The sequence below is a fragment of the Budorcas taxicolor genome, chromosome 6, assembly GCF_023091745.1.
Source record: "Budorcas taxicolor isolate Tak-1 chromosome 6, Takin1.1, whole genome shotgun sequence".
NCBI classification, from domain to species: Eukaryota; Metazoa; Chordata; class Mammalia; order Artiodactyla; family Bovidae; genus Budorcas; species Budorcas taxicolor.
In genome coordinates this window covers 71,756,643-71,784,229 of record NC_068915.1, presented here as the reverse complement: position 1 = coordinate 71,784,229, position 27,587 = coordinate 71,756,643, and the positions used below count along the sequence as shown (strand labels likewise).

Genomic DNA, 27,587 nt, shown 5'->3' with positions numbered 1-27,587 from the left:
TTTTACACTCTACCTCCATGTGTGACCGTGACAGAAGACACAGACTGATATGGGTTCATTTATAAAGATTTATACGGATCAATCCATTAGCACAACCATAAAGGGAAAAACCCAGCAGATTAAGCAAGCCCAGAAGTATGCCCTCGTGAGAGGAGACGTAAGAGGAACAGACTACAAAGGAACAACAGATGGGATCAGGAAGACACAGAAAACAGACTACTACAGGGTGACGCAAGAGCTCAAAGTTTCAAGAGTGAGCTGGTCAATAATATAAACACCAGTGTTGTTATTTTTGGTTATATTAACTTATCTGACTCTTGTTGATGCTAAGTCCAAGACAAATAATAATGCTGGTGCTCTGCGAGAATTTTTCACGCCAATTCTTACTTCCATCCATGTTATTCATTAAAAATGGGCTTCCCTTGTGGCTCAAATGGTAAAGAATCTATCTGCCTACAATGCAAGAGAACCAGATCCCTGGATCAGGAAGACCCCTGGGGAAGGAAATGACAATCCACTCCAGTATCTCTGCCAGGAGAATTACATGGACAGAGGAGGCTGGTGGGCTCCAGTCCATGGGGTCACAAAGAGTTGAACACAACTGACACTTTGACTACTATTTATTAAAAATAAGTTAAGACATCTGATGTTTGGATTATATATTTCATTGAAAACGTCACTCTGCTGTAGGCCTTTTTTTATTTACTAAATCATTCAGCCAGTACTGAGTACATGTTATATACCAAGCACCAAGTAACATATGAGGGATACAGTAAAACAGATAAAGTCTCTGATGTCATAGACATTATAGTCTAGTAAAGATAAACCTCAAACAAGATATTAAAATAAAATTCATGAATATTTTGCTAGGAAAAGGAACTTGAAGGCAACATATTGGAAGGGAATCAGAGATCCAGAGTTCACTTTCTATGCAAGGAAATGACTAACCTGGCTCTAAAGGATGAATAGAAATCAGCCAGGTGAGGAGACTGAAAGGGATAAAGGAGTTTTCAATAGCCTATGTTAAAGACAGGGGCATGAGAAAGTCCATTAAGCCTGGAGTTGAGAAAATGAGGGGTGGGGAGTAGGGAGGGCTGAGCTTGACCATGATGTAGCAAGGGCCAATCACGAAAGTCCCTGAGAACAGTTAATGGATTTTAAAACAGGAAGTGAAGTAAGCAGATTTATATCTTTGAACAATGACTCTGACTTCAGTGTAAAATACAGATTTAAGAGGCCACTGGTACACTAGTGAAGCAGAGAGAATAATGGCCAGAACAGGATGGTAGCAGGGGAATAGAAACAAGCAAAGTGATGCAAGAGAAACCATTGTGAGCTCAGGAGCCAGAGTCTTTGTGACTTCATTAGCTGGGTAATCTTGGGCAAATCATTATTACTATTTTTTTATTAAGGTATAGTTAATTCACAATATTACATAGGTCTTAGGTGTACAACGTAATAGTTCACAGTTTTTAAAGATTTACTCCATTTATGATTATAAAATACCAGCTGTATTTGCTGTGCTGTACAATATATTCTTGTAGCTTGTTTATTTTATACAAACTCATCAGTACCTCTTTTAACTTTTTTTTTTTTTAATTTTGTATTTGCCCACATCACAGCATATAGAATCCTAGTTCCCAGACCAGGGATCAAATCCACATCCACTGTTTTGAAAGTGCAGTCTTAACCACTGGACAACCAGGGAAATCTAATTCCCTACCCCATCTTGCCCCTCCCCCCACCCCCTCCCCACCAGTAACCACTAGTTTGTTTTCTGTATCTGTGAGTGAGTCTTTCAGACTAGCTTGTTTCATTTTTTTTAGATTCCACATGTAAGTGATAACATAAAGTATTTGTTTTCCTCTGACTTATCTCACTAAGCATAATGCCTTCCAAGTCCACCCATGTTGTTGCAAATGGCAAAATTTAGTTCTTTTTTATGGCCAAGTGGTACTCCATTGAATATACATACTACAGTGTCCTTATTCATTCACTGATGGACACTTCAGTTGCTTTCATATCTTGGGAACTATAAATAATGCTGCTATGAACATATATCTTTCAAATTACTGTTTTTATTTTCTTAAGGCATATACCCAGGAGTAGAATTGCTGGATCATATATTATTATAGATCTATTTTTAGGTTTTTGAGGAATCTTCAAACTGTTTTCCACAGTAGCTACATGAATTTACAATATCAACAGTATACAAGCATTCCCTTTTCTCTACATTCCTGTCAACATTTGCTCTTTGTGGTCTTTTTGACAACAGCCACTCTGACAGGTATAAAGGTGATACCTCATTGTGGTTTTGAGTTTCATTTCTCTGATGATCAGCGATGTTGAGCATCTTTTCACGTGTCTGTTGGTTCAGCAAATTATTTAAACTCACTGTAACTCAGATACTGCATCTGTAAGCATTGCCTACTGAAAAGGCAACTGTGAAGATTTACTGACAAAGCCCTTGTAAAACGCACTGAGAACGGAGTTTCCCACATGGAAAGGGCATAACACATGTTACGTATTATTAGAGGTAGCTCAGTAGGATTCTGTGATTAAATGAGAGATAGGAGTTTTCAGGAAGAGAGGACTCGGTGATGATGCCTGGGCAGTGAAATAACAGGAAACTAGTAGAGGAGACTTAATGACTGAGAGGATTAGTTGAGTTTTTACATAAAAAATCTGTTGTAAACTCATAAATCCTGCCTCCTGTACTCCAGAAAGAGTCTGGTAATGAGTGTCACCTTTTCTGAGTTTTTGGTACTACTGTACTTTTTTAACCTACTTTTACATTCCTTAGTCATTTCAACAGATATGAAGGATAAATCAGTAGCTTGTACTAAAAGTTGCCATAATGCACAGAAGTTTTCCATTTGGTAACTGCAACACTTATTTTTATAAAAAAAGCACTTTCTGGAAGGCAATTTTCCAGAAGATTCAAATGAAAAGTACACTGTTGGGGCAAAACTTTAACTGAAAATCTATGACATAAAGACCACCTTTATAATACTTAAAAGTTCTTACTCTTAACTTTAGGTACTAATTTCTAAACATCAATAATATTTATTGGAAGTAAACTATGGACTCCATAATAGTAACACTAAGAGTTAACATTGAGTTCTTTTAATGTACTGAGCACTGTTAAGTGCTTTATGTATGTTAACATTTTGGAGAGATTATGAAATAAAATACTGCCCCTAGATATGACACCAAAAGCACAAACAAAAGAAAAAAATTAAATTGGACTTCATCAAAATTTTAAAATATCTGTGCTTCAAATAACTGTACTAAAAAAATGAGAAGACTACCCACAGAATGAGGGAGGGAAAATATCTGCAAATCATATATCTGATAAGGGGATTGTATTGAGAATATATAAAGTATTCTTACAACTCAGTAAGATAATCCAATTCAAAAAAAATGAGCAATGGATCTGAATAGACATTTCCCTAAAGAAGATATACAAGTGGCCAAATAAACGTATAAAAATAAGCACTTTAGTCATCGGGGAAATGCAAATCAAAATTAAAAAGGATACTGCTTCACACTCACCAGCATGATGATAACAAAAAAGATAGATAGTAACAAATACTGGTAAGGATGCAGAGAAATTAGAACTCTAACCCCTGCCAGTGGGACTAAAAATAGCAGAAACACTTTGGAAAAACAGCTTGGCAGTTGCTCAAATGATTAAAGTTATCGGTATGACTCTAGGTATACATCTAAGACAAAAGAAAACATACCGGCACAAAAAGTTGTATACAAATGTTCACAGCACCATTATTCGTAACAGCTGAAGAGCAGAAACCACCCCAATGATAAAGAAAATGTTGTCTATCCATACAATGGAATATTACCCCATAATATGAAGTAATAAAGTACTGATACATATGACCTAACACATGGACCTTGAAAATATTATGCTAAGTTAGAGAAGCCAGACAAAAACAAAAAAAACACATACTGAATGGTTCAATTTACATGAAACGTCCAGAGTGGGTAAATCTAGAGATAGAATGTAGTGGCTGTCTAGGCCTGAGGAGGCTGGGAGATGTTAAGAGTGACTGCTAACCAGTACAAGAGTTTCTTTTTGAGGTAATGAACATGCTCTAAAAGTGACTGTGGGGATGGCTGAACAAGTCTGTGGATATACTAAAAACTAATGAATTATACACTTTAAATGGGTAAATTCTATGGTATGTGAATATCTCAATGAAGCTTTTTTTAAGGAAAAAGAAAAAAAGATAACCTCCCTCCATATGAGGGAATTCCTATTGAGATCAGAGTTGGTTATCTTCTATAAAGAAACAGAGAATAAATGTTTTAGGCTTTGTGGATCATACAATTTTTACTGCAATTACTCAACTCTGCCACTGCAACATGTAAATGAATGAGTATTCCCACTAGTAAGTATTATCAACAATGAAATCTGAATTTCACAATTTTCATGTGTCATGAAATGTTCTTCTTTAGATTTTTTCAATGATTTAAAAATGTAAAAACCATTCTTAGTACATTGGCCATATAAAAACAGTGTTCTGGATTTGGCTGATGGGCCATGGTTTGCCAACTCCTGATCTAGATTCAAAATAGTCATATCACAGGAAAACATAAAAAAAGACCTCCCTTTTTCTCAATAAATTACCTTTTAAAAATAAGTCAATCTAATTACTTACTTTTAACTTGTCTTTTAAAGCTTCCTTTTCTGCCATAATCCTTCTTAAGTCAGATAATGCAAGTTCTTTTTCCTTTTCTATAAGACTAACAGTATTATGTGAGACTGTAGTTTGGGTAGAGTCTTGTCTTAGTGCAGATAATTCTTCCTGAGCCTTAAAGTAGTAAAAGATATAAATTAAAAAACACTGGATATGCTCCCAGTTAAAAAAAGGAAAACTAAACATATGCTACTTTTGCTCTCTTCCCAAATGCCACCAAAATGAGAGTAAATGGATTCGAGTAATAATAGTAATAATTAAAACAAAAAGACAAGAAGATGGAGAGAAGTGCCAACCATAAAATTTTGAAAGCCGAATAGCAGATGGACAACTACTAATTAAGTAAGCAGACCCAAGAAAGCTGAAATCTAAGCCAACTGCAGGAAAAGTCCAGAAAGTAGATCAATTTGTACCGCAGAATCCCAAAAAAACTAGAAAAGTAAAAAAAGCTTCTTCAACTTGGCCTTTTAACTCATATATCTTTCTCTTCCTCTCAAAATAGCAATAGGATTTCATGGGAGATTGGTATGAGAACAAATTTTGGTGATAAACACCATGCTTTGCTCAGATTCACCTTGCCTTCTGACAACTGAGGCTTGTAACTGGTCCAACCTATAGTGAATTTTCCCTCCCTATCCCTCAAAGCTAAGTCCTTCATATCCAATGTATCCAATTAGTTAGTGCTACCCACTGTAAGATACACATAACCCAACATGATTGAATCCCAAGGAAACACTTGACTCAGAGTCAGGCTGAGACCCATTCAGTAGTTTGAGAAATAGGGAATTATCCCAAAGTGACCTGACCCATAGACAGGCTAGAAAAGAGGAAAAAAAGAAAAATAGGAATCTCTGCTTTGGGAACAGGATGATAGTAGAAACTACTAACTATGAAGGAATATCCCTAAGATCCATACACCACAGTAATATAAAGGATATACAGGTTCCATTATAGTTAACTGGTGTTACACAATCAATATCTTACTTCATTATATAAGACACTTAGTTTATCTCTTTCTGCTGTCAATAATTTAACATTGGACTGTATATCCACCATGTGCTTTTCAAATCTTTCTAGCATACGCTGAAGTTCGTCTCTTTCTCTTGTGATGAGATCGATATCCGAGTCGTAATCACCCTGAAACATAATTCAAGACAGAAGTTATCATTTGTTGTAATTATCACCACATGGTTGCCACAAGGATGCTGATGACGAGACTGACTGAAAGATGCGAACAGACAAAAAGAACACAACGTCCTTTAATGTAATTAAGGAACACAATTATTAATCTATAAGGAGAGCAGGAGAGAGAATGCTGGCAATACTGGGGCAAATTTCCAGGCCTTCAAGTTCCTGGCAAGAGACCCAGCTGCCACTGATCCTACTTGGTTAGATCCCAGCAGATGCTTCAACTGTCATTCTCCCCCAGTTGTTTATACTGGTGTTGTAACTAAAGTATAATCCCCAGATCGGAAGCATGCAGTATCTGGGGACGTGCAAGGCATGCAAATTTTGAGGTATATCCCAGACCTACCCAATCAGAAACTTTGGGGACAGGGCCCAGTAACTGGTTTTTCAAGCCCTCCAGGTGATTCTGATTCATTTGGAGTTGGGAATCACTAGTTTATAACCCTCTCCACTCACCCAGTACAAGTAACTCTAACAGCCTAGTGCATTCCTCAGTGTTTTCTGAGACTAAATCCAAGATCAATTTCTCAGGCATACCATCCCCCAACTGTCCCAGCACCAAACCTATGTGAGGTCTATTTTTCTGCAATCAGATAAATATAAATATTTCTACCAGACGATGTACATTAGGATATTCACTAAATAAGCAAGTACTTCCAACATTCCTAAAACAAGATTATGCCTATTATTCCATTACAACTTAAAAAAAGAAAAAAAACCATTAACTTCATAGCTACTGTAGAAAATAAATATGGTAGATGTATACTTGGGGTCTATGCTATACTAATGTTCAAGTACTATATGCAGAAGCCCCAGATAGTGACAATCTGGTATTATGCTACATTGGAAAGCATCGTGATCTATGTTAATATCTACTATGCACACACCATGTCCAAAGACACTTGGTAAATGGTAAATATCTGTGAAGTATCCTTCACCTGCCACTTGGAAATAAGTTATCCTCTTGGTTAAGCAAGAAAAGTCAAGGGAAAATGAATGAGAATAGCTATCTGGACACCCTGAAGGACAAAATGTATCTGTATTACAGGATAAAAGCAATTAGGGTGAGGACTTAATTAACAAATAATGATAAAAGAAAACCTATAACTTAACCATATTTAAATAAAAATATTTTTACAGAAAGGAGGTGATATGCCTAGATTTTAGAAAAGAAGAGCTCAATGAATAAGGATTTGACAGTCTGTTTTCATTATTGTCTCGGTCTCAGCTTAAATGCCACTCTCTGTAAGGAGTCCTTCCAGATTCTCCAATCTAATTTAGATCTCCCTCCATATACTCTCATAGCATTCTGAATATTTCCCGTATTCTTTCCTCATTAACACTTACTATAAATGAGATTATAAAGTTATTTACACAACTGGGTGTTAATGTGTCTTTATCACTAAAACCAGAGATCAAACTGCTAACATTCACTGGGTCATAGGAAAAGCAAGAGAACTAAAAAAAAAAAACCTGCTTCACTGACTATGCTAAAGTCTTTGACTGTATGGATCATATGGAGCACAACAAACTGTGGAAAATTCTTAAAGAGATGGGAGTTCCAGAGCACCTTACCTGTCTCCTGAGAAACCTGTATGCAGGTAAAGAAGTAATAGTTAGAACCGGACATGGAACAACAGATTGGTTCAAAATTGGGAAAGGAGTACATCAAGTTTGTATATTGTCACTCTGCTTATTTAACTTATATGCAGAGTACATCATGCAAAATGCCAGGATGGATGACTCGCAAACTGGAATCAAGACTGCCAGGAGAAATATCAACAATCTCAAACATGCAGATGTTACCGACCTAATGACAGAGAGTGAAGAGGAACTAAAGAGTCTCTTTATGACGGTGAAAGAAGAAAGTGAAAAAGCTGGCTTAAAACTCAACATTCAATAAACTAAGATCATGGCATCTGGTCCCATCACTCCATGGCAAACAGGTGCAGAGAAAGTGGAAAGAGTGACAGATTTTATTTTCTTGGGCTCCAAAATCACTGTGGATGGTGACTGCAGCCATGAAATCAAAAGATGCTTGCTCCTTGGAAGAAGCTATGACAAACCTAGACAGGGTATTAAAAAGAGAGATATCACTTCACTGACAAAGGTCTGTATAGTCAAGGCTAGTTTTCCAGTAGTCATGTACAGATGTGAGAGTTGAACCATAAAGAAGGCTGAGATGAGAGCTCAGGAATTGATGTTTTCGAATTGTGATGCTGGAGAAGACTCCTGAGAATCCCTTGGACAGCAAGGAGATCCAACCACTCAATTCTAACGGAAATCAACCCTGAATATTCACTGGAAGGACTTATGCTAAAGCTGAAGCTCCAATACTTTGGCCACCTGGTGTGAAGAGCAAACTCATTGGAAAAGACCCTGATGCCAGGAAAGACAGAAGGCAGGAGGAGAAGGGGATGACAGAAGACGAGACGGTTGGATGGTATCACTGACTCAATGGACATGAGTTTGAGAAAGCTCCAGAAGATGGTGAAGGACAGGGAAGCCTGGTGTGCTACAGTCCATGGGGTCACAAAGAGTCAGATGTGACTTACGGACTGATCCACCACCACCACCACTAAAATGCAAATGCCCTCAGAGACACAGTAGGTCCTTCTCACCACATCTTTGGAGCTTAGCATGTAATTCAGTAAAATGAATGAATTCCCCACTTCTCTAAATATGTCTTGTATGTATGTATTTGTGTTAATAATTCCCTTTTGTCACTCCATTTTTCCTAAACACAGACACACACGCACCCAAACTCATGCACACATACCCACAATGCTAGAAACAGAATAGGAAATAGGTCTTCTTTATCTTGTATCCTGGATGCCACATTCATAGCATGCTCTCAGTATACATCTACTGAATTAAACCTAACTTTCTACCTACCCCTGATGTGCTTTGGAGAAGGAAATGGCAACCCACTCCAGTGTTCTTGCCTGGAGAATCCCAGGGACAGAGGAGCCTGGTGGGCTGCTGTCTATGGGGTCGCAGAGTCGGACATGACTGAAGCAATAGCAACAGCAGACGTGCTTTGAACCAGCAAATAATAAAGAAATAAAACATTTACTAGGAACTAGGTGTTATGTTGGACCCTTATACATAATTATGTCATGTAATCTTCATTTGAGGTTGTAGACACATTCCTCACTTTGCAAATGAGGAAGCCAGGGCTCCATGAGATAGGTAACTTGTCTAAGGCCATAAAGCCAGTGTGTGGAGCTGAAGCTTCTATAAGGTTTCCAACTCCAAAGCATTTCCCATTACACTACACTCAAAACTCACATCTGGAAGTCTGGTGAGTATAAGGTCAAAGAGACCAGTGCTGTCCCTACACAGATAACACAGAACCATTGGGTATCTTGTTGACAAAAATCACTGATATGAAAAATGTCAATACTTTTTCTGAGTTGCAGCAATCCCAGGAAACTCTGCCCAACAATTTGCTATAAAAAGCAGGGGTTGAAAACTCAGCCTGTACCAAATCTAGCTTGAGAGAGGTTTATGCTGTCTGCCAACGACTGTTTCTAAGCATGTTTAAAACACCCAGTTTTAGGCTGGAATTTACTCCTTAGTTCACAGCACTCACACCCATTCACTCCACCCATTTCACTCATGTACATCACCCATTATTCCCTACAACGCCTGAAATTTACTACTGGGACTCTAAAATGCTACCAAGGTCCCAACTTTTCTAAACTTTACAAAATGAATTATGTCAGGTATCATTAGAACTTTCAAGAAACTAAATAAGATGAAGGGGGTAAGGCCTCTCCTGATTTTACCTGTACCTAACCTGTATCTCAACTTATCTTTCAACCAAGCAAACAAATCCAATATTTAAAAGTATTGAGACACTTATCCACTTAGTTCTACTTAATAAGTTGATTAAACTAATCAACATTTTTGAAGAAGACTGTTCTACACAATGAAGGTGATCAATTCAGTGATTTATTTTTCTTGATTCCTAAGTATACATGGAGCTTAAAAAAAAACTCAGTATATATAAATTAACTTACACTGTATGTTCCCACCAATTCATTGTGCTCTTAACAGATAACAAAGCACAGTGTTTAAACTAACACTCTAAATCAAATTCAGTCATGAGCCAATGAGGTTAAAAAGCAGTCTAATCAGAAAATGTCTCAAAACCACTTGGCAGTAGGCAGAAGATCTTCAGGAAAAAGATGACAGAGTTGGGAAATGCAGCCAAGTCTAAAATCAAATGTCCTGAGTTTTAATGACTGTACTTCCAACTTCTCTAATTTTATCCAGTATATAGATAATGTTAGGGTCATAGAAGCCCCCAGGAATACTCTAATTCCAACGTTTAAAAGAAAGAAAAATCTAAAGAACCCAAATGATAGTCATAAAATGTTGAAAATAATTAAGACATAAAATGAGGACATGTTTTTACTCTTTTATGCTGCTAAGTCACTTCAGTCATGTCCGACTCTGTGCAACCCCAGAGATGGCAGCCCACCAGGCTCCCCTGTCCCTGGGATTCTCCAGGCAAGAACACTGGAGTGGGTTGCCATTTCCTTCTCCAATGCACGAAAGTGAAAGTGAAGTCGCTCAGTCGTGTCCGACTCCTAGCGACCCCATGGACTGCAGCCCACCAGGCTCCTCTGTCCATGGGATTTTCCAGGCAAGAGTACTGGAGTGGGGTGCCATTGCCTTCTCCTTTACTCTCTTATGCATCATCGTTAACTTAATACATCTTTAGACCATCAAGTTGCAAATGTGGTTGTGGTGGACAAAGGGGATGATCTGTCCAGTGCTCACTGCCATCATTTACCCTTTCCTGTTGCACAGTTATCATGGAAGATGCCTGGTCTGGAAAATGTGGCCTGCCTTTCTGACGGGTTCAAGGCTGGGAATGGCATGAAGCCACGTAGCCTGCCATATAGACAAAGCCACTCTACTCAGAGAGAGAAAATGCAGCTGATACCAAAAGTAAAGATTAGAAAGAGAGGAAGTGTCCAGTAGCAGGAGTTCCTGGATTCAGTTTCTGGAAGCTCAGATGCCCCTGCACTCTTCCCATATATATAATTAGCTACTTAATCTCCCTTAATTTCCAGGAATCAGTACGTTATACTTTGTTCTTAAGTAGTTTTCCTAATTAATGCAGTGTTCCTTAAGTCACAGAAGGTCACAGAAGGTCACAGAAGGTCACAGAAGACTACAAAAATGAAAATTAAGAAAGACTTCTTAAAAATAAGTATGAGTAACATTACATTATTACAATAATAAATCAAAAGTTTGCTCATAAAGATCTTTCTTGCCTTATCAAACACTCACAAAGAGATATTACCTTTTCTAGTGTTTTAAATACTGGCATTTTTTCACATGTAGAATGACTTCTAGAGCAAGATCTTCGCTGTATTATATGTTGGAGTTTTTCTAGTTCTTTCTTATAAAAATCTCGTTCATCTTCTATACCTTTCAGAAATGTATCTAAACGAGAAGGTGACTTGTCTCCTCGTTTAATTCCGTGTTCTAGTCTCATCCTCTCAACTTCCACAGTGAGTTCTCTTTCTGCAAATTACAGTAATAAAATCTTAAAACAATGTTGCATATAAAAGTATTGAGACACTTATCCACTTAGTTCTACTTAATAAGTTGATTAAACTAATCAACATTTTTGTTGATTAGCCAAATAAATTATATCAATCAGCCAAATAAATTATATCAATAATTTTTACAATGAAAGCTACTAAAAATCATTAGCTGTTTTGCATATCACCTACAACTGCCAAATATCAAAGAGGTAAATGCTGAAAGAGGAAAAAAAAAACCAAAAATGGTATTAAAACTTTAAATAAAATCCAGTAAGTCAAGTGCTGCTTTTGTCATATACAGTCTGAGTACTATTTAGTACTACACAGTGAACAATAAATTATCACATGGCACTTACTCTCTGGTGACCTGAAAATGCACTAAAAGAAAATTTACCTGTTAAAACTGGTTATAATATGTGTGACTTTAACATTAAGCTTAAATTTAACATAGTATACACAAAACAACTAGTCTTTCCTTAAACAAGAGGAATTATTCGCGTTTACCATAGAAATTACCTTTTCAGGAGTCAAAAGTCGCCTGTGCATGTGCATGCATGCTAAGTCGCTTCAGTCGTGTCTGACTCCTGGCAACCCCATGGACTGTAGCCCACCAGGCTCCTCTGTCCACGGGATTCTCCAGGCAAGAATATCGGAGTGGGTAGCCATGCCCTCCTCCAGTGGATCTTACCAACCCAGGGATGGAACCCCCATCTTTCATGTCTCCTGCACTGGCAGGCAGGTATTTCACCTGTAGGACCACCTGGGAAGCCAAAAGTTGCCTAATATTGGCAATTTTGTACAGCTCACTCTAATTTAACTGATGTTCCTTACAATTCAAAAGCATGAAGTGATTTTCAAGACATATTCCGATTCACTTACAATCTTCTTTCATTCATTTGACAGATAATTACTGAGCATTTACTGTATGTCCAGCATGAGCTAAGAATACAAGTATGAAAAACATGCCCAAGGTCAAATAATTATTCTAATTGTAGCAGGACAAGAGCCACAAAAGAACAGCATGCAATACAATCCAGAGGATGAATAGCAGAATTCATTCTAAGGAGTGACCAGAGGTTAAGAAAGCAAGAAAGCTGAAGGAATGGGCAAACACCTTAAACAGTAAGTCAAATAAACTGATGAATGAGAAGTATTCACTGTATTTAGCATAATGGAGGTGACAGGTGACCTTAACAAGAGCAGTTTTATTGATGAAGTAGAGGAGAGAAGCAAACTGGAGTGGACTGAGGTGCTAAACGGAGAAGGAAATGGCAACCCACTCCAGTATTCTTGCCTGGAGAATCTCTTGCCTAGAGAACAGATTGGAGGCAGTGGCCTATCATAAAAGCCAAATGGCTGTGCTCTAACAGGGAAGATAAGGGTGGACAAGTTCAAGATCTGGGGACAGGAAACATGGAATGCCTCCCTGACAGCTTGTTCTTTTAGGAAAACTGAGGTAAGATCATCTACTCCGAATGGGTTTATATGTTCCCTGCAGAGTGGGAGATCAAACAGTAAGGAATACAGAGTAAGATCTCCATATCTCACTGAAAGGGGCACTGTGGTTCGGGACCATGTAACTTCCAATGCTATTGCTACTGTCTGGGGCACACGCTTGCTCCTTGGAAGAAAAGTTATGACCAACCTAGAAAGCATATTCGGAGAAGGCAATGGCAACCCACTCCAGTACTCTTGCCTGGAAAATCCCATGGACGGAGGAACCTGGTAGGCTGCAGTCCATGGGGTCGCTAAGCGTTGGGCACAACTGAGTGACTTTACTTTCACTTTTCACTTTCACACATTGGAGAAGGAAATGGCAACCCACTCCAGTATTCTTGCCTGGAGAATCCCAGGGACAGAGAAGCCTGATGGGCTGCCGTCTATGGGGTCGCATAGAGTTGGACACAACTGAAGCGACTTAGCAGATAGCATATTAAAAAGCAGAGACATTACTTTGCCAACAAAGGTTCGTCTAGTCAAAGCTATGGTTTTTCCAGTGGTCATGTATGGGTATGAGAGTTGGCCTGTTAAGAAGGCTGAGTGCCGAAGAATTGATGCTTTAGAACTGTGGTGCTGGAGCAGACTCTTGAGAGTCCCTTGGACTGCAAGGAGATCCAACCAGTCCATCCTAAAGGAAATCAGTCCTGAATATTCACTGGAATGACTGATGCTGAAGCTGAAACCCCTACTTTGGCCACCTGATGTGCAGAGCTGAATAATTGGAAAAGACCCTGATGCTGGGAAAGACTGAAGGCAGGAGAAGAAGGGGACGACAGAGGATGAAATGGTTGGATGGCATCACCGACTCAATGGAACTGAGTTTGAGTAAACTCCAGGAGTTGGTGATGGACAAGGAGGCCTGGTGTGCTGCAGTCCATGGGGTCTTAAAGAGTCGGATACGATTGAGTGACTGAACTGAACTCAACTGGGGCACGTGCAAGCAGTGCTTAGCTGCTCATGAGTAAATGTTTTAGTTGATCCATGGCTGGATTGTGGGTAGGAGGATGCATTCAAAACAAAGAAACAAGGGAGTTTCAGGTATCTGAAAGATTATGCTGAAATGGCAGGATAGAAATAGCATAAAAGGAAGTAAAATTGCAAACCTTCTAATGTAGGCCTCAGTTCAGTTCAGTTCATTTCAGTCACTCAGTCATGTCCGACTCTGCGACCCCATGAATTGCAGCACGCCAAGCCTCCCTGTCCATCGCCAACTCCTGGAGTTCACTCAAACTCACGTCCATTGAGTTGGTGATGCCATCCAGCCATCTCATCCTCTGTCGTCCCCTTTCCTCCTGCCCCCAACCCCTCCCAGCATCCCCTAAGCACTTTAATAATATATGAACTCATTTAATCCTCGTAACAACCTTTTTTGGGTTAGGTGCCATCTTAACCACACAGATAGGGAAACTGAAGCAACATTGAGTAACATGCTCAAGTCATACAGCTGGTTAAGCAGAGAAGGGGTCAGATAGATTAATCCCATAGATGCTAAAGAGCCTAGGATACAGCATCTTCTTAAAATAGCACACTGGCTTTCCTTCACTTCCTCAGACACATGGAGTTTGATGGCACCAGGATTCTGCACTTGCCATCCCCTCTGCCTGGAAAATTGCCCCAGATTGTCATATGGCTTGGTTTCCATCACTAAGCCCTTTGATCAGCTGATCTGTAGCATACCCTCCCATTTTATTTAATGCCTTTACCATCTGAAATTAATTTCTTCACTTATGTGCTACCAGTTTGTCTCCCTAACTAGATTAAAGCCTCCACAAGAGCAGTGGGCCTGTGTATCTTGTTTACCTTATGTATCTCAGCACTACAGGCTCACAAACATTTGTCAAATGAAGGGATGAATTCTTACATGTTCCTTAAACCAATTCATTTAGGATAAGGTACCTGGCAGAAAGTTAGCCTATTTCAAGTGTGTAAGAGTGTGTGTGTACCTGAAGGTGATAAAACTGAATTTACTTAAAAAGATTCTGTACTTCAATTTCCCACTATTTCATAATGGTGTTCCTCATAGTCTTGATTCTATTATCATGTGTCTCAAAGAAAGACAAATTTACACTGGAAAATATTCAATCGGGGTTCCCTGTACCAACTAGTCAGAATATAAAAGGTAAGGTCCTTGAGGGAGAGAGATTTTCTACTAAATCTCAGTGCCTAGTCTGGTTTCTGATACACAGCAAACACTCAACAAATATTTATTGAATGAATAAATAAAAAAGAAACATCATCTACTACTAAAAATAAAACATTAAGAGGAAATCATACTTTTTAAGTTATTAACATTTTATATTTTACCTGTAACTGCAAAACTTTCGATTTTTTTGTTAAGTCTTTGCTTTTCCTGTTCAAGCTGATGAACAACAGTTTCCAGGTCTGATTTTATAAGGAGTTCATCACTCAGTCTCTCCTTTTCTTTATGACATAAGCTTAATTCCTGAAAATTTTAATACTAAAATTAAGATTTCTAGCAACTTTACAAAACATGAAAACACATTTATTTAAGAGTAATTCACATACACACACTTTTAGTCAGTCAAATATATATCATTTCAATTAAAGTTAATTCTCAGTTGAGGCTAAAAGCATCATAAAACCCAAACTCAACAGTGTTCCTTTCTAAAGTAGTAGAATTATTGGATTTTATTTTCTTTTAATTTGTTTAGCACATTGTCTTTCAAAAAAGTGAATACAACTTGTTCAATAAAAAATTTTTAACTGTTTTTTTCTAAAGAAAAGCAAAAGTAAAGACGGTGCTCTAAGACTACCACAGGTATACATAAGCACAGGGTTACTCTCAGTCTCACCCGCACAACGGGGATAAAACCAGCACCTGGACACTGAGGGTTCATCTATGAGTGATTCATCTATAGATTCATCTATGGCTGATTCTATGAATGTGAAACACTCTGTACAGTGTCTAGCACATGGCAAGTACTTAATAACTGTTAGCTAATAATATTGTCAGCATTTATCTTAAAAATACATAAAATTTAATACCAATGGAAAAAATAAGAAAGGTCAGAAAGTAACTACATCTTGCTGTCAGGCAACAATATTGAAACTTGGTCACAGTTCAGAGTCAATATTATAAATCACATACAACTGCAAACAGTGTGCATTACAAACAGCAGTGAACAAACAGCAAAAATTCCTGTCCTCACGGAGCTTACACTATAGTGAAAACATCATCAAAACGTCTACTTTACATTTCATGACTTCATGGGACAATTTTATGTATCTATGAAACTCAAGAGTGGACAGTATCTAGCAGGTTTAGCTAATTATTCAGTGTTCAGCTGAACGGACTACCTGATAAAGTAGTTGGATAAAACAGAAAGTCATTGTGATACGCTGTTCATAGTGAACATACAAAAACCAGTAAAGTATGTGAACACCTACTGTGAGCCAGTGTATCACAAAAGGCTTCGCTTTTTAATTTGCCTCATGACTGCCACCAGAATACGAGACTGTAAAGAGTATAATTAATGAGAAAACTTGGAAGTGAGTACTAGTCTTTGTTTCCAATATTAATGGAGACTCATCCAATTTAACAAGCTATTAAAAAATCCTCAATAATCTATCAGGTGACCACTTAGGAATTTCTACTTGTACGCAAGACATTCTTTCTGCCGGTTCTAGACTATAAGATTATATCTAGGTTAGGCTACATTCAGGTTTTTGCTGGGATGCTTACTAGTTTTCTCATTTGAAGACCACCAGAATGAACAATATGACTAGTAAGATGGTTTGTACTGCCAAGCAAAATAATTAAAAGAAAACTGAGTTTTTTAAAAATAAAGGTCAACCATTTTATCAAGTAATTATCAGTTTTTAGTTTTAATATTAGTAAACTGGTGAGTCATGAAGTCATTTTAAATAATATAAAATTCCTAACAGGCTTTCCAAATTTGAGTGTAACTTGCTACCTATTATATATGAGATTAAAGAAATATACAAATAAACATACTGACTGAAATAAGTGAGAGAAAGACAAATATCATATGGTATTGCTTATATATGGAATCTAAAAAATGGGTACAAATGAATTTATCTACGAAACAGATATACAGTTATAGCTGTAGCAAACAAACTAACAGTTAGCCGGGGGTAGGCAGGGAGAGGGATAAATTGGGAGATTGGGAGTGACATATATACACTACTATATATAAAATAGAAAATTAATAAGGACCTACTGTATAGTACAAGGAACTCTACTGAATACTCTGTAATGGCCTATATATATAAAAGAATCTATAAAAAAGAGTGGATATATGTGTGTTATGACTGACTCACTCTGCTGTACATCTGAAACTAACACAGCATGATAAATCAATTCTATTACAATAAATTTTTTTTAATTTCTAGAAATATAAAAAAGAATTATAAAATATAAATGTAACCATATATATAATACAATGGGATATTACTAGCCATAAAAAAGAAGTAATGACACATGCTATGATACCCATGAACCTTGAAAACAATGGGTTAAGTGGAAGTCTCACATAAAAGGTTACATATTGTATAATTTCATTTACACAGAATATCTAGAACAGGCAAACTGTAGATGACAGAGACAGAAAGCAGATTTGTGGTTGTCAGAGGTGGAGCAGAGGAAAATGAGGAGTGACTGCTAATGGGTATGAGGTTTCTTTTTGGAGTGATTAAAATGTTCTGGAATTAGTAGTGATGGCTGCACTACTTTGTATCTATACCAAAACTGCTGGACTGTACACTTAAAACAGTAAATATTATGATAGGTAAATTATAAGTAGTAAAAAAAAATGTAAAATAAAACATAAAATTTTCCTTAATGAAAATTCTAGCAATTCAATACAAAACCTACTCACCAGTTGAAGTTTTCCCATCGTTTCTTCAAGATTCCGCATTTCAGAAAGTTTTTTTTTAATCTCTTTCTAGGAATAAAAAGCTTATTAGGCACATACCTAAAAGTCAAGAATACTTAACACTAAGTGACAGTGAAAATGGGGCCAAGTCATTTCTGAGTAATTTATGTTCCCTGTCATCAGTGAGAGCTAAAGCTTTAGCCAGCTCTATGCCTCAGTTTCAATGAAGAGGAGGCAAAGTTTAGGTTTCTCTTTAATTTCTGGTATCCTGAATGCTTATAGGGACCTATTTGTGACATGTGCAACAAGAGAGCCCCTTGAAAATCTTCTTCTGTCTGTATACTTGTAGGACTTTTCCTGAGCCTTGATTTTTAGGATTCCTCTTACGGCCCTGTCATTTCCTGACTTTCCTATCCTATTTGCTCTTTCACCACCCACTACTATCAACCTGTGCCGTGCTTAGTCGCTCAGTTGTGTCCAACTCTTGGCTACCCCATGGACTGTAGCCCACCACGCTCCTCTGTCCATGGAATTCTCCAGGCAAGAATACTGGAGAGGGTTGCCATGCCCTCATCCAGGAGACGATCCACCTGGATCCTCTGAATGGCAACTAAGAGTGCTGAATGCAAGGATTAAAATATTATGACCTAACAGGAATCTTTTACTGAGACAAGTGGTCATTCTCGACTACTGCCAATGTGACATGTGAAACTGTGTTCAGTATGTTGTGCACACATGACAGAATATGCAAAAGAAAGTAGAAAAGGAAAGCAATGAGAAACAGAAATACTGCAAAGAAACTAAAGTCACAAAAGCAAAATTAAAACAACTAATTGAGACTTCCCTGGTGGCCCAATGGCTAAGACTCCATGCTCCCAATGCAGGGGGCCCAGGTTTGATCCCTGGTCAGGGAACTTGATCCCACATGCCACAACTAAGACCTGGTAAAATAAACAATTTAAGAAAATTGCACTAATTATGTTTTCTTCATTTTCAAGGTCATTTTGGCTATTCTGGGTCCCTTGAGATCCATATGAATTTTAGGATTTTTTTTTCCTATTTCTGTAAAAAAAAAATATCACTGGGATCTGGAGAGGGATCACACTGAATCTGTAGATTGTTTTGGGTAGTAGGGACATTCAAACAATAAAGTCTTCCAATCCATGAACACAGGATATCTTTCCGTTTATTTCTGTCTCTAAATTCTTTCAGCAGTGTTTTATAGTTTTCAGTATACAAGTCTTCTGCCTCCTTGGTTAAGTTTATCCCTGAGATCTTTATTCTTTTTGACACTATTGTAAATAGGATTATTTTCTTAATTTTTTTTGGATTTTAATATAGAAATGCACCCAGATTCTTATGCAATGATTTTGTATCCTGCAAGTTTGCTGAATTTATTAGTTTTTTTTTTTTTTTTTTATTGGCATCTTTAGGGTTTTCTACACATATCACCTCATCTGGAAACAAAACTTTACTTCTTTATTTCCCATTTGAATGCCTTTTACTTCTTTTTCTTGCCTAATTCCTCTGGCCAAGACTTCCAGTACTATGTTGAACAGAAGTAGGGAGAATGGACATCCTAGTCTTGTTTCTAATCTTAAAGGAAAAGGTTTCAGTCTTTCATCACTGGGTATGATGTTAGCTGTCCGACGACTGAGCGACTTCACTTTCACTTTTCACTTTCATGCATTGGAGAAGGAAATGGCAACCCACTCCAGTATTCTTGCCTGGAGAATCCCAGGGACGGGGGAGCCTGGCGGGCTGCCGTCTATGGGGTCGCACAGAGTCGAACACGACTGAAGTGACTTAGCAGCAGCAGCAGCGGGCTTTTATTATGTTGAGGTAGTTTCCTTCTATTCTACTAATTAATGGAGATGACACTGTATAAGATTAATTTATTTTATTTAGTTGATGTAAAGTAGTGATCTTAAAATTATTAATAGGTTATACTCATGCTTGGGATAATATAAAGATTATTCAATATTATGCAAAACTATCATATACATACAGTTTTATGAAATCCATATCTGGATTCTTAATTTGCAAATATCCTTCTTAAAAATTATCTACCTGAAAACCTGTGGTCTAGGTATTATGTGAATTCTTCTTTCCCACCTACCCTTCCACAATTGCCTTTTGCCCATTTTTCAAGAGAAAGGCAAGCTTCTAATTTCATACTATATCTCTACATATAAAAAACTTCTGAAGTACCAGACAACACCTGAAATGTTGGGGCTAGTCAAAGCCTTTAATTAAGATGCTATTTTCTCCCATTATATCTTTCTAAAAGATGTATTTTCAGTACAATTTTACTTTTTTATTTGATAAGTATTTACCGACATTTGTGCTACATCTGTCACTTTGATCCCCTGACTACTAATAATTATAATAACACGTTTTACAGGAAAATGCTAACATTCTGAACCTTATAGTCACAGGATATTTTTAAATTTAAAAAATTTCAATTCATGTATGTTTTTAATTGCAGAGACATTTGATAGTTATCATAAAAAGATATTCAAGCATAAAATATATTACAATAAGATAAAAAATATGTATGTATCTTATTAGATACAATTTTGTGGGGATTTCAAGAAGGGTCATATGGATTCTATTGGCTATATTTATACGAACAATATGACAATTTTATTTTAAGAAATCAATCTTTACAACTGATTAGAAATTATATCCTTTGCATCTATTTAAAGATGAAAAATGTTAGCTTCCAACTTAAAAATGTGCAAGGACATACATAGTTTCAAAAAATACCTTTAAAGGGTTTGTGAGCATACAATGACCTAGAGGACAAACTTCAGAAGCCTGCTCATAATGCAGAGAAAGGACAGATGAAAATCTTGAATGAAAAGAGGAAGGAATTTGGAGAATTGCCATAAGAATAGATGTGCTTCAGAAAGACACGTGAACAACTGGACAAAGTGCAAACATTTAGAGCATGTAAATAACACTTAAAAAAAACTTGAATTATAAAACAAACTAAAAGACCTGGATAGGATACAGAAAGAACTCAAGCTCACTCCTCTCTAGGAGAATTAACGAGCACCCCCATAGCCTAGATGTACCTTTGCTTCCTCAAGTTCTTTGTCAGCAGTCTTGAGCACTTCTTCTTTATGTCTTTCCAATTGCTGCGCTAACTGGTCTATTTCAGTTAATTCCTGGCAGAGTTTTTCATTTTTGTTACTTAAATTAACAACTTCAGATGTTACTGTTTCCTTGGTTTCCATAAGCTCTTGTATATGCTTTTCCAGGTCTTTATTAGCTTGCTGAAGAAAGTCAACCTAAATTGAATTTGTAATTCATAAGTTAATAAATTGGAAAATTATCAAATACTGAACTTTCAAAAGATTTCAAAATACTGTGTTTTTTAAAATACTGAAAGTTAAAACTCCAGCTAGTTTACATTTTCAAATTTATATTGTCTTGATTTGTAAAACTGCTGATGTGTGGTTTAATAAAAATATATATATGTCTTCAGTTTTCAAGCATGGAAGGAAAGGATAAGTAAGAAATTTGTGTGAACCTTTTCCCAACATAGAGTTCTAAATATCTGACAAGATTACCATTATGATGATAATATTAGTCTGGAGTGCTGTACCATACAGTAGCCACTAGCATCTGCATATGGCTACTAAGCACTTAAAATGTGGCTAGTCCAGAGGTGTGCTATAATTACAAAGAGGAATCCAAAGACTTAGTATAAAAAAACAGTACAATATGCCAATGATATTTGACAACACCGACTACATGTTGAAACGATAATATTTTGGATATATTTAAGTAGATACATTATTAAATTAATTTCACTTGTTTTGTTTTTACTTTTTTTAATCAGACTACTAGGAAATTTTAAATGACATATGTGGCTCATATCCTATTTCTACTGATCAGCACTGCTCAAGAGCTTTGCTAATATTTGGGACTTAATCTACTCTGGCTGCAGTCCAGGCAGCAGTGATATCTAAATTTCTAAAGATCATATGGAAACAACCTAATGTCCATGACAGATGAATGGATAAAGATGATGTAGTGTGTGTGTGTGTGTGTGTGTGTGTGTCTGTGTGTACAACAGAATATTATTCAGCCATAAAAAAGAATGGAATAATGCCATTTATAGACACATGGGTGGACCCAGTGATTATCATACTAAATGAAGTCAGAAAGAAGACAAATACCATATAATATCACTTATATGTGGAATAAAAAAAATACAAATGAACTTATTTACAAAACAGAAACAGACTCAAAGACACAGAAAACAAACTTATGGGTACCAAAGGAAAGAGGGGATTGGGGAGGGGTAAATTAGGAGTTTGGGATTAGCAGATACAAACTATTGTATATAAAACAAAGTCCTACCATATAGCACAGGGAACTATATTCAATAACATGTAATAAAACACAATGGAAGGACTTTCCTAGTGGTCCAGTAGTTAAGAATCCACTTGCCAAAGCAGGGGACACTAGTTCAACCTCTCATCCAGAAACTAGGATCCCACATGCCACGGGGCAACTAAGCCTGAAAAATGCAACTAGTGAGCCCACCCGCTGCAAGTACTAAAGACTGTGTGCCCTAGAGCTCAAGCTTGGCAAGAAGAGAAGCCACCTCAACAAGAAGCCTGCGCACTGCAACTAGAGAGCAGCCCCGACCGTCGAAACCAAAGCCCATGTGCAGCACAGAAGACCTGGTGCAGTCAAAAACAAAAAACACAATGGAAAAGAATATGGAAAATATTACACACATAATATGGATAACTGAATCACTTTGCTGCATACCAGAAACTAACACACACTGTAACTCAACTATATTTCGGTTAGGAAAAAAATTTTTCTAAAGGTCATTTGTCATGTTTCACAGAAGTCCCTTGCTCTTTCATTCTTAGGTCAAACGCATGGCAAGGCAAACTACTACAGAGTTAAATAGAAACTCTAGGTTTAATTTTTATATTTATTTTTAAAATAATATTTTTTATATTATAAAGGAAATACAAATTTTGAAAAAATTTTGAAAATTTTTGAGAAAATCATAGAGAAGACTATGTCACCACACAAAGATAAACCTTTATTAGTGTATTTTGGCATAGTTTCTTCTAGTGTTTTCTCTCTCTGAATGTATATACACAATTTTTAAAGCAAATTGAGGATTACTTTTTACCTATAGTTTATTCTCTTCTTTTAAACACATAACACTGTGGTATATCAATTCCTACACCTCATTAAATATAAAAACAGGATTTTTCAACAGCTGTACCCAATTTTGGATACTCTGACTCTATGAAATTTTTTCTGCCGTAGACAACACCCAACTAAACAACCCTTTCACCTTTATAAACCCAAAGACCATTAAAAACACTTACAACTTTATATGCTCAGTGAAATAATTATAAGTCATTACCTGAATATTTAAATGAGCAATAAGCTTTTCGTTGGCTTTATTTCTAGTCTCCAGAGAAAGGATATCAGAGGAGCGACCCCCATCCAGTGCAATCGACAGTCGTTCTATCTCTCGTTCTCTAAGTTCAATCTGAAAACATAAAGTCGTGCTATCATTTTCAAAGATATGGTCTTGAACTGAAATGATTAACACTGGACAAATGTTTATTTGAATATACTTCCATTTTTCTTATGGCCCACGATGTATACAAAAGATTAACACTCATATATGTTACTGACACATAAATGGTATTATGAGATCCATTTACGCAGAGCAAAAATATACACAAAATCTCAACTTAAGAATTGTTAACACAGGTTTCATAAGTATTTTTATTGAAGCGATTCTTTCCAATTTTATGTTTTGTTTCTTCTCTCCTCTAAGATTTTCTCAATGTTTATACAAAAAGAAACTAAGTCCTGGAACTGAGTCTGAACTACTTCAGTGCCTGGTGAAATAAATGGGAGATAAACAAATGAATATAAAACAAAAAGGCAATGATTTGCTACTGAAACTCAGTATGAAACAGGATATGAGGCTGGAATGAATTTGCTTTACTATCTACTATGTAGAAAAAAACAGATATACAATCAAAAACATCAGTACCAACCATGAATTCCCACGCAAGAATCTAGAAAAACACACACTTTCAAACTTTGGTCTTCTTTTCAAAAAAAAAAAAAAAATCGAAAACAAAAACCAAGTATTCAATTTAACAAACAATTATTGAGCATAGTTCTAAATATACAAAGATGAACAAAACATGATCCCTTACTTTCAGGAACACACAGCTTTACAGGAAAAGCAAGAAGTAAGCCAATAACTGCTTTAATATGTTGTTCCATGATACAATAATAGAAACAGGTAAACAGTACCAAAGTAGTCAAGGGAATAAATAAGTCCAAAAAAGTTATAAAATATGCTAGGCAGAGAAGAAAGGAGGGATATTCCAGGCAGTGACAGGGAAGCACAAGGCAACACGATATGTTTAAGGGAGCAGAAATGACTCGGTATGACTGAATTATAACATGCAAGGGAAATTAACAGTTGGAGATGAGTCCAAAGAATTAGGCAGGAACTAACTATGGTAAGCACTGCATACTTCACTAGGGAGAAATATTATTCAGGACTAAAGGGTAAATGTGATAAGAATAGGACCAGAAGCAAGGAGACCTACTGTAGGAACGTACAAGAGATGATTAGAGCCTAAAAAACAGTGGGACGGGACAGAACAGAATACGTAAGTTTAAGAACTGATAGAACATGGTGAGTGGTATGTGACAGGCAGAGAATGAGATATATAAAGACTACAGAATGCTGGCTTGGGTGGATACTGAAGCTTCCAATCAAAGTTGAGGATACAGGAGGAGAAACAAATGTGAGACAGAAGCTGGAAAGTTCAGCACTAGGCCTATGTGTACAGACACCATTCATCCAAGTGGAAATGCCAGTGTCAAGCTGGGCATATCAGAATGGAACTCAGCAGAGAAGTGTCAGCCTGAGAGATTGGGGAGTCATCAATATTCAGGTAATAAACTAAGAGAGTAGACGAGACTATCTGAGAAAACATGGAGAGGAGAAGTCAAAGAACCTTGGGGATCGGTGATATTTTAGGGAGCAGGCAGACAAAAGAGCAAAGATGATATTATAAGAGGCTAAAAAAAAAAGGCAAGAAAAGGAAAACCGAAAGAAAATGAAGCCACAGAAGAGTTTCAAAGAGAAATCATCAATAATGTCAAATACTGCAGAGTGAGTCAGGAAAATGAAGACTTAAAAGTATCCTTCTGGATGCAGCAATTAATGTCAACGGTAACAGTAACTAGACCAACTTATATAGTGGGGGACAGAAGCCAACAGAAGGTTAAGAAGTGAACAGGACGTGAAGAAGTAGGGAAAGAAGAGTAAGACACCCTTTAGAGAAGTATGCATCAGGGAGAAGAAGGCCTTAGTTAGCAAGAGGGGAAAGGTAATTCAAAGATTTTTTAAGGGGTATTAGCGATGATGATAAAAGCATCTCCTCACACGTACTGTTATGAAGACTGAAAAAAATTTATAGCCATTAAAATCGCCATATAAGTTTGTTAAAGAATAACTGATTAAAGCAATATCCTAAGGAGAAGAGAGGGAATGGGGCCAAGTGCACGATACCTTAAACAGGAAGAATATCATCCTACCCATTAAGTCTTAAGGAGAACCTGTGAATACTGCTCATTTTAAAGGCAGAGATAGGAAACTGAAAAAGAAGATGATATCCTGAGAAGGAGGGTGTTACAGGCCATGGAAAGAGCTTGAAGAGAACAGTAAAATCTGGAATACATGCTGAGAAGAACAGAACAAACTCCCACAAAAAAAAAAACCTGATAGAGAATAGAGTAGACTCAGTCAAGATTGATAACCACTTAAATTGGTGATTTCAATCAGAATGGTTAGGCTATTTTCTTCAAACACCTCAGCCACCTCACGGAGACAACAGAGACTGGTCAGTTTATGTTCATAAAGTACTTAGAAAAAAATGTGATGAAAGAATGACTGAATATAAATTGAAAAATATTAATTAATATTCATCTCATATGCATATTTGATATGTTCAACATCTCTCCATAAAGTAAGTTTTTTGGATGACATTACTACAATTCCTTTTAACTCCATTTTATCCAAGTGATCGTCAAAGTACTTCATAAACTTAGCACTTATACCAATACATAAGTTACATCTATATTGGTATGTGCATATTTCTTTACTCCAAAAAAACGTAGTTATGTGCAGAATATGGAAAACATGTTACCTGATTTAAACTTCAGTAAGCATATTAAGAAAGAAAGCCTGTAACTACCCAAATCAGAATTTAGCCAAGACACCAAAAGAAAGTATAAAAGAACAAAGCTTGTTCAAAGTTTTCATGTAACCCTGAATCTATTCATTCCCTTGCTTCTTTAGAAAACTGTCGTATGGGGTACTAGTGCTTACAGAGAAAACATTCAACAAGCATGGTAACTCAGAAGAGTTACTTTCAAAGACATATTCAAAACGATAAAATCTACAGAAAGGGTAAAAAATGTTTTTTAAAATACTATTATAAAGCATAATACAATTCAAATAAAATACCTCTTGAGATGGAAACAGTTAATATGGTTATAATATTTGGGGAGATGTATGATTCACCTAAAAAAAAAACAAACTTACTATTCACCTCAATGCATAATGCAGGGAATGGACTGAAGGTTCTGAAGTCATCTAAGCCATTCCATCTATAAATTCTATTAACGAATTTACTAAAAGCTGTATTAAAAACTCAGTTATCAGAAATATTAAACATAACCCAATTCTATTTACAGTCATAGCACACTCACCTCAATCCCAACTAGGCAAATAAAAAAATCCTACCTGCTTGTTATAATCTCTCAGTTCACTTTCCATCATTGCTAACTTCTCTTGTAACTGGCAGACTTCTTGTTGAAGTTCTTGAATTCTGAAACATGTAAATTATAAGTAACGTCAATATATTTTTGATAAGAAATACAAAATAACAAAAGTGAAATTAGATGCCTTCTTTTAAAAACCCTCAACTTTTTGTTTCTCAGTGAGGCAGGAGGTGCTGTGCCGAAGGGTTCCCAGGCCACAGCACAGAGTGCATCATCTTAGAGATTCAATTCTATAAGAACAGATACAAAGCTGAGTGGTAAATAATCTGAAACTCAGATACATTATGTCTCCTACAAATTCTTCTGGGTACTGTTGCCAATTCTTAGGTTCAGGGAACTAAGCATCGAGTCCCAAACTCACAATACTATTAAGTGAAATGAGGGACTACATGTTTTCTGACCCCACATGGCCCTGCATTTTCTAAGGAACTATCTTATAATCTTAGAGAGAAGAAAAATACTGAGAAATACCAATTTTCCAGGTAACTACAGCAAAAAAAAAAACCCAAAACTACTCTTTCCTGGAACTTATTAATTCCAAGAGAATTAAGATTTGTCTAAATCATCTGAATTATATGAATCCTAAATGTACTGTACTACATCACACTTTGCCAAGCATTAACAAAACAAGTCACAATCACTTTCATACTGGAAAAATAAAGCCTGAAGCCAGGTTTAATTTTAAGAGAGCTTTTCCATAGGGGAGATAGAGTACGGCTGAACACTGCTTGTACCTGCTATTAGTAGCACTAGAACCAACATTACCCACTAACCTATGAGTAGGAGAGCAGTACGTGTGCAACCACACTCATCTACGTGTGAATGACTCTAAATACTATTAAACGTGCATGTGCAAATTCAACAAATAAGATAATCAAGAGACTAAT

The 27,587-nt window shown here is 36.7% G+C and overlaps 1 protein-coding gene across 1 annotated transcript in view; it reads right to left on the bottom strand.

Moving 5' to 3' along the window:
- The window catches only part of CEP135 (centrosomal protein 135), a 65,085-nt gene that overhangs the window by 30,652 nt on the left and 6,846 nt on the right, over nt 1-27,587 (bottom strand). Inside the window, exons 5-12 of the mRNA XM_052642222.1 lie at nt 26,663-26,747; nt 23,240-23,368; nt 20,910-21,125; nt 17,833-17,898; nt 15,278-15,416; nt 11,227-11,450; nt 5,703-5,855; nt 4,680-4,832 (exon numbers count right to left, since the gene is read on the bottom strand). Of these exons, the coding sequence (XP_052498182.1) occupies nt 4,680-4,832; nt 5,703-5,855; nt 11,227-11,450; nt 15,278-15,416; nt 17,833-17,898; nt 20,910-21,125; nt 23,240-23,368; nt 26,663-26,747 (1,165 nt within the window). The remainder of the gene's footprint in view (nt 1-4,679; nt 4,833-5,702; nt 5,856-11,226; nt 11,451-15,277; nt 15,417-17,832; nt 17,899-20,909; nt 21,126-23,239; nt 23,369-26,662; nt 26,748-27,587) is intronic.